This window comes from Carassius carassius, chromosome 34 (genome assembly GCF_963082965.1).
Source record: "Carassius carassius chromosome 34, fCarCar2.1, whole genome shotgun sequence".
NCBI lineage: Eukaryota > Metazoa > Chordata > Actinopteri > Cypriniformes > Cyprinidae > Carassius > Carassius carassius.
Window position 1 is genome coordinate 4,637,267 of NC_081788.1, and position 17,091 is coordinate 4,654,357.

A 17,091-nucleotide genomic window follows, 5' to 3' on the forward strand; every position below is an offset into this window, starting at 1 on the left:
CTGTTCCCTCATTATCCTTCTGTGTATTTATACCCGGTCAGTCTGAGTCTGTGTTACGGAGTCCTTGTTTAATGTTAATGTTAATTCATGTCCGTCATCTTGCCTTGCCTTGCCTTGTCTTCGTGTTTTGTTTATGTTTGGATTTGTTGGATATCGACCCCGGCCTGGACTGTTTATTCCTTTGGATTACCCTTTAAATAAATGACTTACCTGCAATTGGTTCCCTCTCCTGTGTTTCCTGTAAAGCCGATCGTGACAGAAGGACTCCGTCACACTAGGAACCAGCGGTATGTCATTTTTCCGTTCCCCAGCCAAGATGGCGGAGCGGCGAACCAAGTACCTTCGGCTGATCGCCCTCCGCCAAGAGGGCAATGAAGTGGGGGCCCTGGCTCAGGTGTTCTGGTCCCTGGCCGAGGGCATGGGTTACAACGATGCAGCCCTAAAGGACTATTTCAATGGCGGGCTGGATGATCCAGTGTCTCAGGAGGAGATGGCGCAGTTAGAGACACTGGAATTCTGGGAATTCGTGCACTACCTGCAACATCGGCTTCGGTGGGATGCCCCAGCCACTTCTGTCTCTTCCGGCGGGGTGGTCGTCAGCCCAGCACCACTGCCTAGGATGGCAACCAGCCAAGCGCCACAACCCAAGATGGCCGGCAGTCCAGCACCACTGCCCAGGATGGCTACCAGCCAAGCGCCACAGCACAAGATGGCCGCTAACCCAGCGCCAATGCCCAAATTAGCCCCCGTTCCAGCGCCACAGCGCAAGATGGCCGCCAGCCCAGCACCAATGCCCAAATTGGCCACCGGTTCAGCGCCACAGCCCAAGATGGGCGTCAGCCTAGCGCCACAGCACAAGATGGCCGTCAGTCCAGCGCCACAGCACAAGATGGCCGTCAGTCCAGCGCCACAGCACAAGATGGCCGCTAACCCAGCGCCAATGCCCAAATTGGCCACCGGTCCAGCGCCACAGTACAAGATGGCCGCCAGTCCAGCGCCACAACCCCAGATGTCCGCCAGCCCAGCACCACAGTACAAGATGGGTGCCTGTCCAGAGTCATGGCCCAAGATGGCTGCTTGCCCAGCGCCGCTGCACAGGATGAGAATCTCAGCTGACCCTCCGGAGTCGATTCAGGTGCCAGTTGACCCTCCAGAGTCGAGTCAGGTGCCTGTGAACTCTCCAGAGTCGAGTCAGGTGCCTGTGAACTCTCCAGAGTCGAGTCAGGTGCCTGTGAACTCTCCAGAGTCGAGTCAGGTGCCTGTGAACTCTCCAGAGTCGAGTCAGGTGCCAGTGAACTCTCCAGAGTCGAGTCAGGTGCCAGTGAACTCTCCAGAGTCGAGTCAGGTGCCAGTGAACTCTCCAGAGTCGAGTCAGGTTCCAGTGGACCCTCCAGAGTCGAGTCAGGTTCCAGTGGACCCTCCAGAGTCGAGTCAGGTTCCAGTGGACCCTCCAGAGTCGAGTCAGGTTCCAGTGGACCCTCCAGAGTCGAGTCAGGTTCCAGTGGACCCTCCAGAGTCGAGTCAGGTTCCAGTGGACCCTCCAGAGTCGAGTCAGGTTCCAGTGAACCCTCCAGAGTCGAGTCAGGTTCCAGTGGACCCTCCAGAGTCGAGTCAGGTTCCAGTGGACTCTCCAGAGTCGAGTCAGGTTCCAGTGAACTCTCCAGAGTCCAGTCAGGTGTTCGTGGACCCTCCAGAGTCAGGGCCAGTCACCGATGATCCTCCAGAGTCAGGGCCAGTCACCGATGATCCTCCAGAGTCAGGGATAGTCACCGCTGATCCTCCAGAGTCAGGGCTAGTCACCGCTGATCCTCCAGAGTCAGGGCTAGTCACCGCTGATCCTCCAGAGTCAGGGCTAGTCACCGCTGATCCTCCAGAGTCAGGGCTAGTCACCGCTGATCTTCCAGAGTCAGGGCTAGTCACCGGTGATTTTCAAGGACTGAGTCAAGTCACTGGTGATTTTCAAGGACTGAGTCAAGTCACCGGTGATTTTCAAGGACTGAGTCAAGTCACCGGTGATCTTCATGAACTGAGTCAAGTCACCGGTGATCTTCATGAACTGAGTCAAGTCACCGGTGATCTTCATGAACAAAGGCAGGTTACCATTGATCTTCATGAGCAAATGCAAGTCACCGGTGATCTTCATGAACAAAGGCAGGTTACCATTGATCTTCATGAGCAAATGCAAGTCACCAATGATCTTCATGTACAAGTGCAAGTCACCGATGGTCTTCATGAACAAAGGGAAGTCACCATTGATCTTCATGTACAAGTGCAAGTCACCGATGATAATGAACTGCCTTTAACTATCATTTTTTCATTATTGACACTGTTTTCCTAATGAATGTTGTTCAGTTGCTTTGACGCAATGTATTTTGTTTAAAGCGCTATATAAATAAAGGTGACTTTGACTTTGACTTCGAGAGCAGAGTCAGGCCAGCACCGATCTTCTGGAGTCCAGTAAGGACACCAGGGGTTTACCAGAGTTTAGTCGTCCCGTTGGTCCGGCCGCACGGAGGTTTGCTCCACCTTGGGGGGCTCTGGTCCTGACCACATGGCTGTGGTGGTGTTCTGCCCCGCCCTGGGGGCCTTCCGCCCTGACCACACGGTTGTGGTGGTCTTCTGCTCCGGCCTGGGGGGCTTCCGCTCTGACCACACGGCTGTGGTGGTCTTCTGCTCCGCCCTGGTGGGCGCCACATGATGTCCTTCATGGACTTCTGTTTTGTGTTTCTTAGTTTCTGTTATGTTTCTGTCTGTTCCCCTCAGTGAGTCTGGCCCTCCGTCCCTCCCCCTGAACCTCCTCCGGTCCTCCTCCCTCCTGGTCTCCCTGTTTTGTGTTTACATTCTGGTGCCTGTTCCCCATGTTTTTCTTTTCTGGCCCCCCGTCCCTCCCCCTGAGCCTCCACCTGTCCTCCTCCCTCCTGGTCGCTGTTTTGTGTCTGTCGTGGAGCATCTTGGAGCCGCTCCGTAGAGGGGGGGTACTGTCACAGTGTCTGGGTTGTGTTCTCTGGGTTTCCACTAGGTGTCCTCCTTTCTCACGGTGTCTGTCTCCTTTTCACTTCCTGTTCCCTTATTTGGTCACCTTCCTCCGGTTTAGTAATTGATTGTTCCCCACCTGTCTCCTGTTCCCTCATTATCCTTCTGTGTATTTATACCCGGTCTGTCTGAGTCTGTGTTACGGAGTCCTTGTTTAATGTTAATGTTAATTCATGTCCGTCATCTTGCCTTGCCTTGCCTTGCCTTGTCTTCGTGTTTTGTTTATGTTTGGATTTGTTGGATATCGACCCCGGCCTGGACTGTTTATTCCTTTGGATTACCCTTTAAATAAATGACTTACCTGCAATTGGTTCCCTCTCCTGTGTTTCCTGTAACGCCGATCGTGACAGAAAGTTGCTGGTAGCCATTGACTTCCATTGTATGGAAAAAGAATAAAAAATAGTACTGTGGAAGTCAGTGCTGGTTGACCATTATTGGTTTAGTTTCACACATTCTTCAGGACATCTTGAAGAAAGAAGCTGATACAGGTTTGGAACAACTTGAGGAAGAGGAAATGATGACCTAAGTAAAATTTTGCATGAACTTTCCCTTTAAATGATTTTGAACAAAAGTAAACGAAAATTTGCTTAGGATTTAACATTGAAAGGTTTCATTTTAACTGTGAACTGCATGTCAGCAACATGCATTTTATTAACATGACACAGGCCGAATGGTTTGGTTAAATCAGAGGTTAAAGCTGAACTCTTCTGTGTTTTTCCTCAGTGGACAGGTTCTCGGCAGGCGTTCGTTTGAAGGCCGGATTTGTGCCTGTCCAGGTCGAGACCGCAAGGCAGATGAGGAACATTTCAGGGAGCAACAGGCTCTAAATGAGAGCGTGGCCAAAAATGGAAATGCCAATAAACGAAGTGAGCCATCAATGTATTTCTGCAAGGACTTCATTCTTCATATCATGTTATCTCTGGTTCTAACTAAAGCTTCTGTTTCTGATCTCACAGATTTCAGACAGACTCCAGCCAATATTGCAGGCCCTTGCATCAACATCAAGAAGAGGCGACATGGAGAAGAGGAGACGTATTATTTACCAGTGAGTGTGGAAGCATGCAGATTGATTTATTTTAATGTGTGTTTTTTTTTTTTTTTTTAAGGCCAAATTCTAATATTTCTTGGATTGTTTTGAAGGTGCGAGGCCGGGAAAACTTTGACATCCTGATGAAGATAAAGGACAGTCTGGAACTTGTGGAGTTTGTACCACAACAGTTAGTGGATTCATACAGACAACAACAACAACAACAACAGCTCCTACAGAGACAGTGAGTCTTTATATAGGCATCATACACTATCCTTCAGTAAGATTTGTTTTTTTTTTGTTGATAAATTAATACTTTTATTTAGCAAGGATGCATTAAATAAATGAAAAGTAACAGTAAAACATATATACAAAATATTGTAATATTTTACAAAATATTTATATTTCAAATAAATTCTGTTCTTTTAAGCTTTTTATTAATCAAAGAATCCTGAAAAAAAATAGGATGCAGCACATCTGTTTTCAAAACTGATAATGATAAGATGGATCTTGAGCAGCAAATCAGCATATTAGACTGATTTCTGAAGGATCATGTGACGCTGAAGACTGGAGTAATGATGCTGAAAACACAGCTGTGCATCACATGAATAAATACATACAGATAGAAAACATTTATTTAAACTGTAATAACATTTCACAATATTAGTGTTTTACTACATTTTTTATTAAATATGTGCAGTCCTAATGAGTATAAGATATATTTCTTTCAAAAACAAATTTTGCTGATCCCAGATGTTTGAACAGTAGTGCATAAATAATAAATAATAAATTATTCAAATCAAAAGTTGTATTTGTTAACATTAGTAGCATCCAGTTTTGGGGGTAATGCAAGTATTACAAGTAAAGTAAAGTCAAGGTTTTTCCTATTAAAAATAAATATATAAATAAATAAATAAGTAAGCCCAGCCCAGGTGACAAAAAAAGTAAAGCAAAAGAAATGTAATGCATTATTTTCCATAAAAAAAGTAACAGTTTTTTTTTTATGGAGTAAAAGATACCTGCTTAAGTTGCTGAATACAGGTCTTAAGAAGTACACATGGACCACATGAGTAATATGTTACAAATTGTATTTTATGGTAATATCATAACTGTCATAGCTCATAAATTTAATAAAAGCCAGCTTAGTTTCAGTAAAAGGCTTGGTAAACTGAGGAGGAGGCTTTATAATATACATGTTAGATTATGTCCACATAAGAGCATGTGTTAGATTTATTCATAAAAGGAAAGCATATTCAGCTGTCCGTGATATGCCTTCATTAGCATTCAGTACTTTAGTGTTCCACATCGTGGGCTCTATATTAATTGTCTGCCTCTCATGTGATTGACAGGAGTTATGTTGCCTCTCCGTCTCCATATGGCACACACAATAATATGAATAAGATCCACGGGCCCATCAGCAAGCTTCCCTCAGTGAATCAGCTTGTGACACAACAGACTCACCAGAGCGCAGGACCCTCTGCGTCCATGTCACATATGGGTAAGATTTCAATGTCTTTATATACATATTTATACAATTGGCGAGACAATGGGGATGCACAAGCCTATGGCCACGAAGCCCTCCAGAGCCTGCCAATGTGGGCGGGGCCATCTGGCTATATAAGCGGGCATTCTGGTATAGGATCTTAAGGTTACTTCGACTGAAGCGACAACACTGAGACGTGCAGCTACATAGCATGGCTAGCAACGTAGTACAGTAGTATGAGTACATTCCCTTTCGATACTTTACTCATACTGCGTCACTAAGACACTATGAGGAACCATTATAATCATGCTGTGCTCTGGTAGAGGAATGACTGATATGTGAACTTGCCTTAAGTACCCAAGGGGCCCGGAGGGACAAGTATAATAGGGTAAGACATTCATGTGGCAATGGGCTAAACTCACAGAGGTCATGCCCAGCCTGGGCAGTCGTTCCAGAAAAAACTTGTGCATCCTCGGCACTTAGAGAGGCCAAGAGCATACAAGAAACAAAGTAATCCTGGTGAGTTTGAGTGTGTTATGACCAAACCCTTCTAGGAACTAGTTCCGCCTTGTGGCAGGTGCGTGCAAACTAAGCAGAAAGGACCCTAGCCTGTAAAACCTATCAAAAGTGGATGGCGAGGCCCAGTTTGCTGCTGCACAGATTTCTGCAATAGACACACCAATAGACCAAGCCCAAGAAGAGGCCACACCTCTGGTGGAGTGGGCTCATACTCCAGTGGGGCATTGCAGGCTCAAGGAAGAGTATGCTAGCATAATAGCATCAGATATCCATCGGAAAAGTCTATGCTTTGTGACAGGATGAAGTAAACAAAGAGTTGTTCCGACTGCCTAAACAGAGTGGAACGCACAATGTAAATTCTCAGCACACTGGCAGGGCAGAGTAAATTAGACTCCTGGTCCTCTTTTGAGGGAGGAAGTGCAGAGAGTGTAATGACCTGTGCTCTGAATGGAGTGGAGAACACTTTAGGTACATAACCATGCCTTGGCTTCAGGACGACCTTAGAGTCACTGGGCCTGAACTCAAGGCAGGTAGGGCTCACAGAGAGATCCTGCAAGTCTCCCATTCACCTGACCGATGCTTAAGACAGTAGCAGAGTGCTTTTCAGCTACAGGAGCCAAAGGTCAGTCAACTGTAGCAGCTCAAAGGGGGAACTCTTAAGATTCCTCAGAACAGTGGGCAGATCCCATGTAGGGATGGTAAAAGGGCGAGGCGGGTTCAGCCTTTTGGAACCCTTCAAAAAGTTGCTCCTGCCCACCGACTGACAGGCTATAGGAGCATAAGAGGCTGCTAACATAGACCTTGAGAGTGGATGGGAAATGACCTTTATCCAGCTGCTCTTGAAGGAAGGACAATATCAATGATATGTCAAAGAAGGTTGGGTCTTTGCCACGGGTTGAGATCCAGATGAAGAAGGAGAGCCCTCCCTGGCGATTTATATAGGACACCACTATCATACTGTCAGAGTGGACTAGAACGTGGTGTCCCCTTAGGTCTGGCAAGAAGGTCTGAAGGGCCCAACACACCAGCATTTCCAGGTAGCTGATGTGTAGCCAACTTTCCTCTTTCGACCAAGGGCCGAAAGTCGATTTGCAATTGCACAGAGCTCCCCAACTCGTGTCCACTGAAGGTCTTTTCAAGGAGCTAGAGCTGCCACGCAAGCCTGGTCCACCTTGATAGACAGGCGAGGGACGGGACTCATGGTTTCAGCCGGTACTGAAAGGGCCACATACGAAGCAGGCCCAGTTGTAGCACTGGAGATGTCATCTTGTGAAATGTCTTGAGAGGGTAAGAGCCTTCGACTTTGAAGGAGGCTGCGATCGGATGATGGCAAATGGGGCTGGGTCATTAACTGAGCCCATCAGCTCCTCTGCTGTCATCGAGCAGCTCGTTGTCACTCCCACCGAACGAGAACAGGTTGCTTGCACTGGTAGATGCTGGTCTGGCTGAGTGAAGAAGACGGGGGAAGCCTCTCTGTGTGGACAGGCTTTGGCAGGCTTTGTGGCCATAGGCTCATGCAGCTCTGCATTTTTTATTTACTGCAAGAACCAAAGGACGTTAATATGTCAATGTGATAATTTTCTACTAATATCCATGCTAATAAGCAACTAGTTATTAGTGAAAAGTGTTTCCTAATCTAAAAAGTTATTTTTAAGTAATTTTAAAGTAATTTTATTAAAACTTATCAAAAGCAATATCAAACACACTACAGTTGAAAAATGTAAATCAAGTTAATTTACAGTCTTTAAAGCATAGTAAAATATTGATAAAACAATTATTTAAAATGTACTTTAAAGTACATTAAATTTAACATTGTTAAGCACTGTGTTCAAAAACATGAAAGTATCTCACTGTAAGTACACTAAAGTGGCCTTTTATTTAAGTAATATTATATAATCTGCAAACACATTTTTTTTTTTAATACGATTTAAAGTACACTACACGTGCACATCTAATACAGTTAAGCATGCTTTTTTTTCACAAGGGCACCTGTTTGATCTGATTTGATTGTATTGAATAAAAAGTGAGACACTATCAATGACATTTGCACTCATCTACGAGACAGTGGCCAATATTTACTCCCTAAATCCCATGTGAGTCTCATCCAGTGTTAGTTGAGTGTTGATTTCTGTATGTGTATTAGTTGTGGTGTTTGTTGATTGGGTCTAGTGGGTTTGTCACTGCAGGTACGAACATGCTGGGTGGACACCACATGCAGTCGAACGGCGATGTGAACGGAGCTCATGCGTCACAGTCTATAGTGTCCACCTCTCACTGTACCCCTCCCCCACCTTACAACCCTGACCCCAGCCTCGTCAGGTACTACACCCTGCAGTAGCACCAACCTGACACACACACACACACACACTTCACAAGATGTACGGCTCCTTTTTACAATACTGCAGTTTTAAATAGCTATTTATTTTTTACAAAAGAGTGACTGAAGTCTGCCTGATGTGTTTTATCTACAGTGGCTGCAGGTTGTCCTGTTATATTAAGATAAAGCAGCCTTAAATTACTCTTTAGATGCATCTCTATTTCTCCTCCACTTCATCATTTGTGTTTACATAGTTAGAAACATGGAATTACACTATATTGATGCTTTTTCTTTTGTGCTAATACACAAAAGAGGATTTTGATAATAATGAGCCCTTTGCTTTGAAGAGGCTTTGGGTTTCTTATTCAGACTGAACTTTTTGTACAAAGGAGTAATAATATCTTTCTAAATATTTCTCTGCTGGTCAGAGCTTTTTGACTTCAAATCACACTTCAGTGTGCAAAACATGTAAACCTTTTTCATTAATATACATGTCATGTCAGTTGTTAACCACTTCATATTTCATGATTATACATAGACTGATCACATACAGTTATTTATCTCATCGGGCTGGATGGGGGTGGCGAGGTGCCTTTCTGATTAATGGCCTGTGCAATTTCATCAGTAGAGTGAATCTTTTGAAATCAAAGGAAAAATAATAGAAATTATATTTTGCTTGATTGGTTTTAAGCACCATTGAAGGTTTTTTTTTTTTTTTTTTTTGCATTTTAAAATTACCTTCATGACAGTTAAGCTCATTCCCCCCAGAAATACTCATTACTGTCATAAATCTGGAGTTGTGTGTGTGCGTGAGATTCTCGTTATTTTGAATGGTAATTTTTCAGTAAATGAAAAAAGCAATTTTCTCACTCGAGTAGTTGTTTAAATATAGGTTCATTAAAGACAGCACAATAAATACTACTTTCTTATAAATTATTTACAATTTAAATAACATCTTTATATTTTTATTACAGAATTGAAAATAATGATAATTAAAATGTGTAATATAAAAAATGGTAATATAATAAATATCATTAAAAGTGGTGCAACGATCTAAAAAAAAAAAAATCTTAAAGGTACTAAAACTATTTAGGTTCTTTCAGCCAAATATAATTTCCTTTTTGGAGAGAAATATGACCCTGGATGACTTTTTCAAGAGAGGTTTTTTTGAGATGTACCTCCACCCAGATATCTGTTTATATTATTTACTCATTTAATCGCATTGTCATTTGTATTACTGTCATAAGTCTTATGGGCACCTAGACTAAGATTTATTTTTCAACTAAATGTGTCATTTTCCATGCACATCGCAATGTTTCTTGAGTTTTTTGTCACATATGATTATTAAAACCAATGTTCCATCTACATTTAATACTTAATGTATCATAGTGAATTTAAAAAGCAGTGTCTATAATTGTGGCAAAGCAGCCATATGTTTCTGAATCCATGTTTTGTTTAAAATGCAGAGATTACACATACTTTCCTCACTTTCTTGTAGTTTTGTTTGTCTCAGTTGCTCTACCTTTAAAATAACTCTGTCAGCTTTACATATTTACAATATTTCCTGTTTTGATTGTATGAAGCAAAAAACAGTATGAATTTTATTGGTGAAATATTTATAATAAAAAGATCAATACAATGAAAAACTTGTTATGCATCATTAATGTAATTGCATGTTTTGATTGCATTTTTATTTATAAAAATAAATCATATGCAAATTCAGAAAAATGAAAACACAAACATTTGCATGCAGCATTTCATTTAACAATACTACTGTTCAAAAGTTTGAAGTCAGTATATAAATATATATACTGACTAAATATATATATATAATTAATATAATATTAATTATACTCAGCAAAGATGCATTGATGATCAGATGCATTTACATTTACATAAAATCCATAAATTCTGAACTTTCTAATTATCAAAGAATCCTGGAAAAAAAGTTTCATGGTTTCCTTAAAAATATTTAACAGCGCGAGTATTTCACTGAAATAAGAAATATTTAAAATAAGAATGATTTCTGAAGATCATGTGACACTGAAGACTGGATGAATGATGCTGAAAATTCAGCTTTAATCACAGGAATAAATTATATTTTAAAATATATTTAAACATATATAACAAATATATTATACATATATAATAATAATAGGAGACATCTTAAAAAAAAAAAGCGAGAGAGAATCTTACCAAACTTTTGAATGGTAGTATATATCCCCCCCCCCCCTTTTTTTTACTGGTATTTGTATCATCACTGATTTATTCATAATCATGATTACAATACAAATGCTTTATTTTAATTAAGTATGCTGTTGCCTAAATGCGCTCTCATTATCATTCCATCAGTTCTTGATAATGATCCCTGTGCAGATGCAAACGCCGTGGTGCTTTGCTGGTTATGTTCTCCATGAGTGAATATGTAATTCACAGGACGCAGCCGCTTGGTCTTAGTGGGGTTCCTTTTCTCTCTGAACAGCTTCTTAACCAGCCTGGGCTGCCAAAACTGTATCGACTACTTCACGTCACAGGGACTCCAGAGTGTCTACCACCTTCAGACTCTTTCCATGGAGGTAAACCAACACTTCAGTTCAATACGCTCTTTTCATTCTTAGATGATTTGTGCTTTATCCTGTTTTCCAATTAATTTTTCCCATAGAAAAAAAAAAAAAAAAAAGTCATTCAAAGTTACAAGCAATGAATCAAACCAGCCAGCTACGAGGTGAATGACATTGCAAACTTTGATTCGAAGCAAAAATTTATTTTAAAATAAGAAAAATACAAAATGGTAATACTTTAGTTTAAGGACCAATTCTCACTATTAAATAGTTATATTATAAGTACTTATAAAACAGATATTAATGACTTATTCTGCGTGATTATATTTTAGATCCATTAATTAACTATTAATAAAACATCAAAACTAAAGTTTATTGAGGCAAATTTCATGGTTAATAGTTAATATTTAGTTAATAGTGGGAATTGGTCCATAAAATAAAGTATAATACGATTCATCCAAAGTTGGTAATTACATGTATAGAGACAATTTATTTTAAATGCATTTAATAAGCACACACACATATATATGTATATATATATTAGGGATGTAACGGTTCACAAAATTCACGGTTCGGTTCGATACGATACACTGGTGTCACGGTTCGGTTCGGTACGTTTTAGATACAGCAAAAAGAAAAAGTTGGCAGATAAATTTCCTTGATTTTTAAAAAATGGTTTATTTATTAAAACTAACAAAGTATGTTTTTTTTTTTTTACATTGAACAATGATGGAGCTATTCTTTACCCATCTTCTATGGTGTTTTCTTAGCAGCATACTGTATAAAACAAAAACAGCTCCTTATGAAAAAAAATGAAAATGTTATATTAGTTATGAACAAATACAAAGATGTAACTTTTTATATGGAACTCTATAACTCTTTATATTGAGTGTGTTTTTACTCAATTTGTTCTCTATAGGGCTTATGTTTTTTGGAACAAAGCACGCGCTCGTTCACTCAGTACGCGCTGAAGGCTCGTTGCAAAATGGCTAATGCGTTTAACAGACCAGAAATAGAAGATCCTCCAATAACCAACAGGTCTGGTGTTTGGGTGCACTTTGGATTCCCTGTAAGCTATAATGGTGATGATAGAAGGAATGGTAAATAGTAAGGTCTCATATCCGCGGCTATAACGTAAATGTAGCCTACCAATTGCCGTGGTGATGTCTTTTGCCCTGTTTGAATCCGTTGGAAATGTCTGTCTAAATGCTGTTTGTTGCATGTATGTTTCTCCTTTTTCCCGTCTTTTCCCAGATACTGACACACTAAGGTGATGTCAGCGTAAATGAGTTGACATGTTTTAAGTATTCCCGCTGGTGTTTTTTTTTTTTTGTATTCCCGCTGGTGTAGCTACCCTAGATGCGACATATCGTTGTTTTTTTTATCCACCACTCTCTTGCCATCACCATTATAGCTTATAGGAAGAGCATTATAGGAATCCAAAGTGCACCCAAACACCAGACCTGTTGGTAATTGGAGGATCTTCTATTTCTGGTCTGTTAAACGCATTAGCCATTTTGCAACGAGCCTTCAGCGCGTACTGAGTGAGCGAGCGAGCGCCTGACTGAGTAGCCTAACATAAACATATAAGTTGGTGTTTTTTTCTTCTTCGGGGGTGTCAGGGGCGTTGCCTGTTACGTTGTTTGGGTTATTGGGCTACCTTGTTGAACGCATATCATTATATTTCACAATTTTTTTTATTTTCCAAATATAATTAATTAGTCCAACGAACCGTTCGGTCCATAATGCGTACCGCGTACCGAACCGAAAGCCTCGTACCGAACGGTTCAATACGAATACGCGTATCGTTACACCCCTAATATATATATATATATATATATATATATATATATATACTCACTGCCACTTTATTAGGTACACCTTGCTAGTACTGGGTTGGACCAGTCTGAGATGATCTGAGCTTTGTGACATGGTGCATTATCCTGCTGGAAGTAGCCATCAGAAGATGGGTACACTGTAGTCATAAAGGGATGGACATGGTCAGAAACAATACTCAGATAGGCTGTGGCATTTAAACAATGCTCAATTGATAATAAGGGGCTCAAAGTGTGCCAAGAGAATATCCCCCACACCATTACACCACCAGCAGCAGCCTGAACTGTTGAGACAAGGCAGGATGGATCCATGCTTTCTTGTTCTTTATGCCAAATTCTGACCCTACCTTCTGAATGTCACAGCAGAAATTGAGACTCATCAGACCATATTGTCCAGTTTTGGTGAGCCTGTGTGAGTTGTAGCCTCCTGTTCTTAGCTACAGAAGCAGCACTTGGTGTGGTCTTCTGCTGCTGTAGTTCATCTGCTTCAGGGTTCGATGTATTGTGTGTTCAGAGATGGTATTCTGCATATCTTGGCTGTAACGAGTGGTTATTTGAGTTACTGTTGCCTTTCTATCATCTCTAACCAGTCTGTCCATTCTCCTCTGACCTCTGCATTTTCGTTCACACAACTGCTGCTCACTGGATATTTTCTCTTTTTCGGACCATTCTCTGTAAACCCTAGAGATGGCTGTGTGTGAAAATCCCAGGAGATCAGCAGTTTTTAAAATCCTCTGACCAGACTGTCTGACACCAGCAACTATTCCACATTCAAAGTCACTTAAGTCCCTTTTCTTCCCCGTTCTGATGCTCGGTTTGAACTTCAGCATGTCGTCTTCACCACATCTAGATGCCTAAATGCATTGAGTTGCTGCCATCTGATTGGCTGATTAGCAATTTGTGTTACCAAGCAATTGGACATACCTCATATTATATATATATATATGGTGGAATTTCGCAGTTTAACAAGTCAATTAACCTCATAGCTCAGAACAGGTCTTTCTTCAAAGTATTGTAGGTTATAAACTCAACATTTATCTGTGGAGAAACTGGACCGATATCGGAAACCCAGTGTTGCATCTTAGAGGAGAGTTGCTCTGAAATACTTGATTCTGATTGGTCAGCAGCATTTTGTGGACAGATACTTTTATATAACCACCCTAAATTTACTGGGATACAACTATTACTCTTGTAATAGAATGAAATTATTCACAAAGGCCATGAAATGGACCACTTTGATAGTATGGCAGTCACTGTATGTGGCACTCTTGTGTTCCTCAGGACCTTGGGGCGCTGAAGATCCCTGAGCAGTTTCGGCTGGCGATCTGGAGGGGCCTGCAGGACATGAAGCAGGGCCACGATTACGGCCAGCAGCTCATCCGCTCCAGCAGTAACATGGCCAGCGTGGCCCTCGGCTCCGGAGGAGAGCTGCAGCGGCAGCGTGTCATGGAGGCCGTGCACTTCAGAGTGCGGCACACCATCACCATCCCCAACCGCAGCGCCCCCACAGGAGCGGAGGAGTGGGCCGACTTCGGCTTTGACATGCCTGACTGCAGGACACACAAGCACTCCATTAAAGAGGAGTTCGCAGAGAGCGACCTTCACTGAGAAGAACCAAATGCAAACTGCGACGGACAGTTTGTATTTTCCATATAATAGCACTTCCATATTTGATGACAAATTATTTGAGGGGTAAAAATCTTTTTGCAAACAATTCCCTTTTATTAAGACTAGGGTTCAAACGAATCCTCTCGTTTAAATGTCATTTGTGGCCTTATGCTAATATTACATCACATATTACCAATTATCCATTAGCTAAAATGAATTCTATATGATTAGGACATAGTTATGAACGGTTAAATAAAGTGTATGATTTCTAAACATTGCCATATTTATTTCGGCTTGGTGTAAATAATAATCATGCAATCATGTATGATATTGAATTATGTCTGAAGTAATGCCCATAGATCAAGTAGATGCTTGACCCACAAAATCATCCTTTATTTACTTATTGTGAAAAACACACAGGTTTATCAAAGTCACTTGTTTTAATAAGTCATACCATACCTATAATTAGTTCATCAAAGTTTAACAATGACATTGATGAAGAAAACACCATAAAGTATTTCACACTTTTTTATTTTTATGACTTTTTTTTTTTTAAGTGGTGCTTTACATTGCAACTTTTTCTTTTCTTTTTCTTTTACGTACGATCTGTTAAGTGTTATCAGACTTTTAAAGTTCACCTGTTTTGTGGTATTAACCTTGCAGGACAAGGTTGTATTTATCATGCTGTACTGTTATAATGTCTACTTTTCCTTTAGCACATGAATCACCGTCTTGTTAGGTTGTTTTCATCAAAGAGTCAAATTATTAAGGTATTAAGATGAATCTTACAAAAACATCCAGGTGACATTTCATCCCAAAATTGCATATAATATAATATAATATAATATAATATAATATAATATAATATAATATAATATAATATAATATAATATAATATAATATAATATAATATAATATAATATAATATAATATAATATAATATAATATAATAGCCCTATAAATAAAATATAAATATATAAATAAATAAAAATAGTTAAGCACAACAAATAAGAATTTTGGGAGAAATGTGCTAAATTGTTCAAACTAAATAAATACAAATTAAAAATACAAATAAATATATAAAATTGTTCTTTAATCAAAATATTATTATTTTTTTAACATTCATTTATTTTTTATTTTGGGGATGAAAAAAGACCTGGACAAATGTTTTTGAGATTCACCTCTCCAACACAAAACAACAAAGTCTTACATGTACCGTTTAGCTTCAGTTTAACATCGCTTTTAATAGTAATGAGATGAGGACTAAGTTTGAAGTACTTTTGTTCAGCACACCCACACAATTATTATGATGTGAACCCATCAAAAGCCACTGCTTGTGTCTTGTTTAGATAAAGTAATAATAATAATAATAATAATAATAATAGAGGAAAGCAGAAAAGTGTTACACACAGAGCCGTCATACAGGAACATTGTCTTCTGTGGTATATAAGGAATATATTTATATTTCTAACACCCTTAAAGGGGTCTTCGGATGCTACGTGCACTTTTACAAGTTGTTTGAACTGAAATGTGTGTTGGCAGTGTGTGTACACAACCAACCTATAATGATAAAAATCATTTTTTTATCTGCTCAAATCGAGCCAGTCTCAGAGGCCCCTCCCACGATAGTTTGATTGACAGTAGCGTTTCAGCACAGGCTGGACTGGTATGTTACCTTAGCTGTTTTTAACAGGGTACAAAATGTGTTTTTTACACTACCATTGAGACATTTTAACCAAACTATGTTACAGACTTTTCTTTACAACCCTAAAGAGTCATATCAACTTGTAGAAAATGGGCATCACCTTTAAAGTCTGTGTATAAAACTGAACTAAAGGCCGTTTGAACGTGAATTGTTTGGTGGATTGTATGTGGTCAGAGCTACATTTGTCATCTTTATTTAACAAGCAAATGCATTTGTAAATAACTAGTGTTACCCATATAATTCCTTGTTGTTCATGTAATAAGAACAACACATTTTAAACAGGGGGTAAATCAGGAGAAAATGCTGTTTTGAAATTGGCCGTGATGGTGAAATACTGTCATATAGATCAAAGCACTTTATGGATTTAGGATATTGCATATGATGTTATATTCACAATTGATATCAGTCAGTATTATGTCATGCTGTGTCATTTTGACAACTACAGATTTTAGAAATGTTTTTTTTTCTTGTTTTCATTAAAGAGCTGTAACACTTTCTTTTTTATATATCCCCATGTTTGAAAGATGTAAAGTGATTTCTTTTTCTAATAAATACTAAAGCAAAGTGAGCAAAGTGAAGATGTATTAATATATAATAGATAAATATATATATGAATTATGAACAATGTTTATGACTTTCACCGGTTATCTGAGTGGAGAATTACATTATAATGAGAGTTCTGGCTTGTTTTATCCATTTAACCCCTTTTAAAACACTTAAACTTGGTTAGGTGCAGTTAACAAGTAAGAAAAAAGCAGCAAAATATTGATCAACTGAAGGTTTAATTAATATTAGCCTATCATCTCTGTTTAATTCATTACGGTTTTACAGTAGCAACTATAATAACTCGATGCAGTGAGATCCAGGCAGACGAGTAATGATTAGGTCAGAGAGCAATTTAAAGAGGAATAACAAATGCATTAAATAAGTGTCAAATTATTAATACAATAAAAGACTAAAATAAATATAAAATTGTAATAGGAGATAAGTTCAGACATCATAT

At 39.8% G+C, this 17,091-nt stretch overlaps 1 protein-coding gene across 3 annotated transcripts in view; it reads left to right on the plus strand.

Annotated features, from left to right (window-relative positions):
* The window catches only part of LOC132115347 (tumor protein p73-like), a 61,981-nt gene extending 47,507 nt beyond the window's left edge, over nucleotides 1-14,474 (plus strand). Inside the window, exons 7-13 of one of the 3 annotated variants that reach the window (XM_059523768.1) lie at nucleotides 3,757-3,899; nucleotides 3,990-4,078; nucleotides 4,174-4,304; nucleotides 5,410-5,558; nucleotides 8,249-8,381; nucleotides 10,862-10,955; nucleotides 14,057-14,474. In XM_059523768.1, coding sequence (XP_059379751.1) covers nucleotides 3,757-3,899; nucleotides 3,990-4,078; nucleotides 4,174-4,304; nucleotides 5,410-5,558; nucleotides 8,249-8,381; nucleotides 10,862-10,955; nucleotides 14,057-14,383 — 1,066 coding nt within the window. In that variant the 3' untranslated portion in view covers nucleotides 14,384-14,474. Of the gene's footprint in view, nucleotides 1-3,756; nucleotides 3,900-3,989; nucleotides 4,079-4,173; nucleotides 4,305-5,409; nucleotides 5,559-8,248; nucleotides 8,382-10,815; nucleotides 10,956-14,056 lie in introns of all 3 variants that reach the window. The other 2 variants (XM_059523769.1, XM_059523770.1) reach the window with 2 other exon arrangements.
* Nucleotides 14,475-17,091: the final 2,617 nt, after the last annotated feature.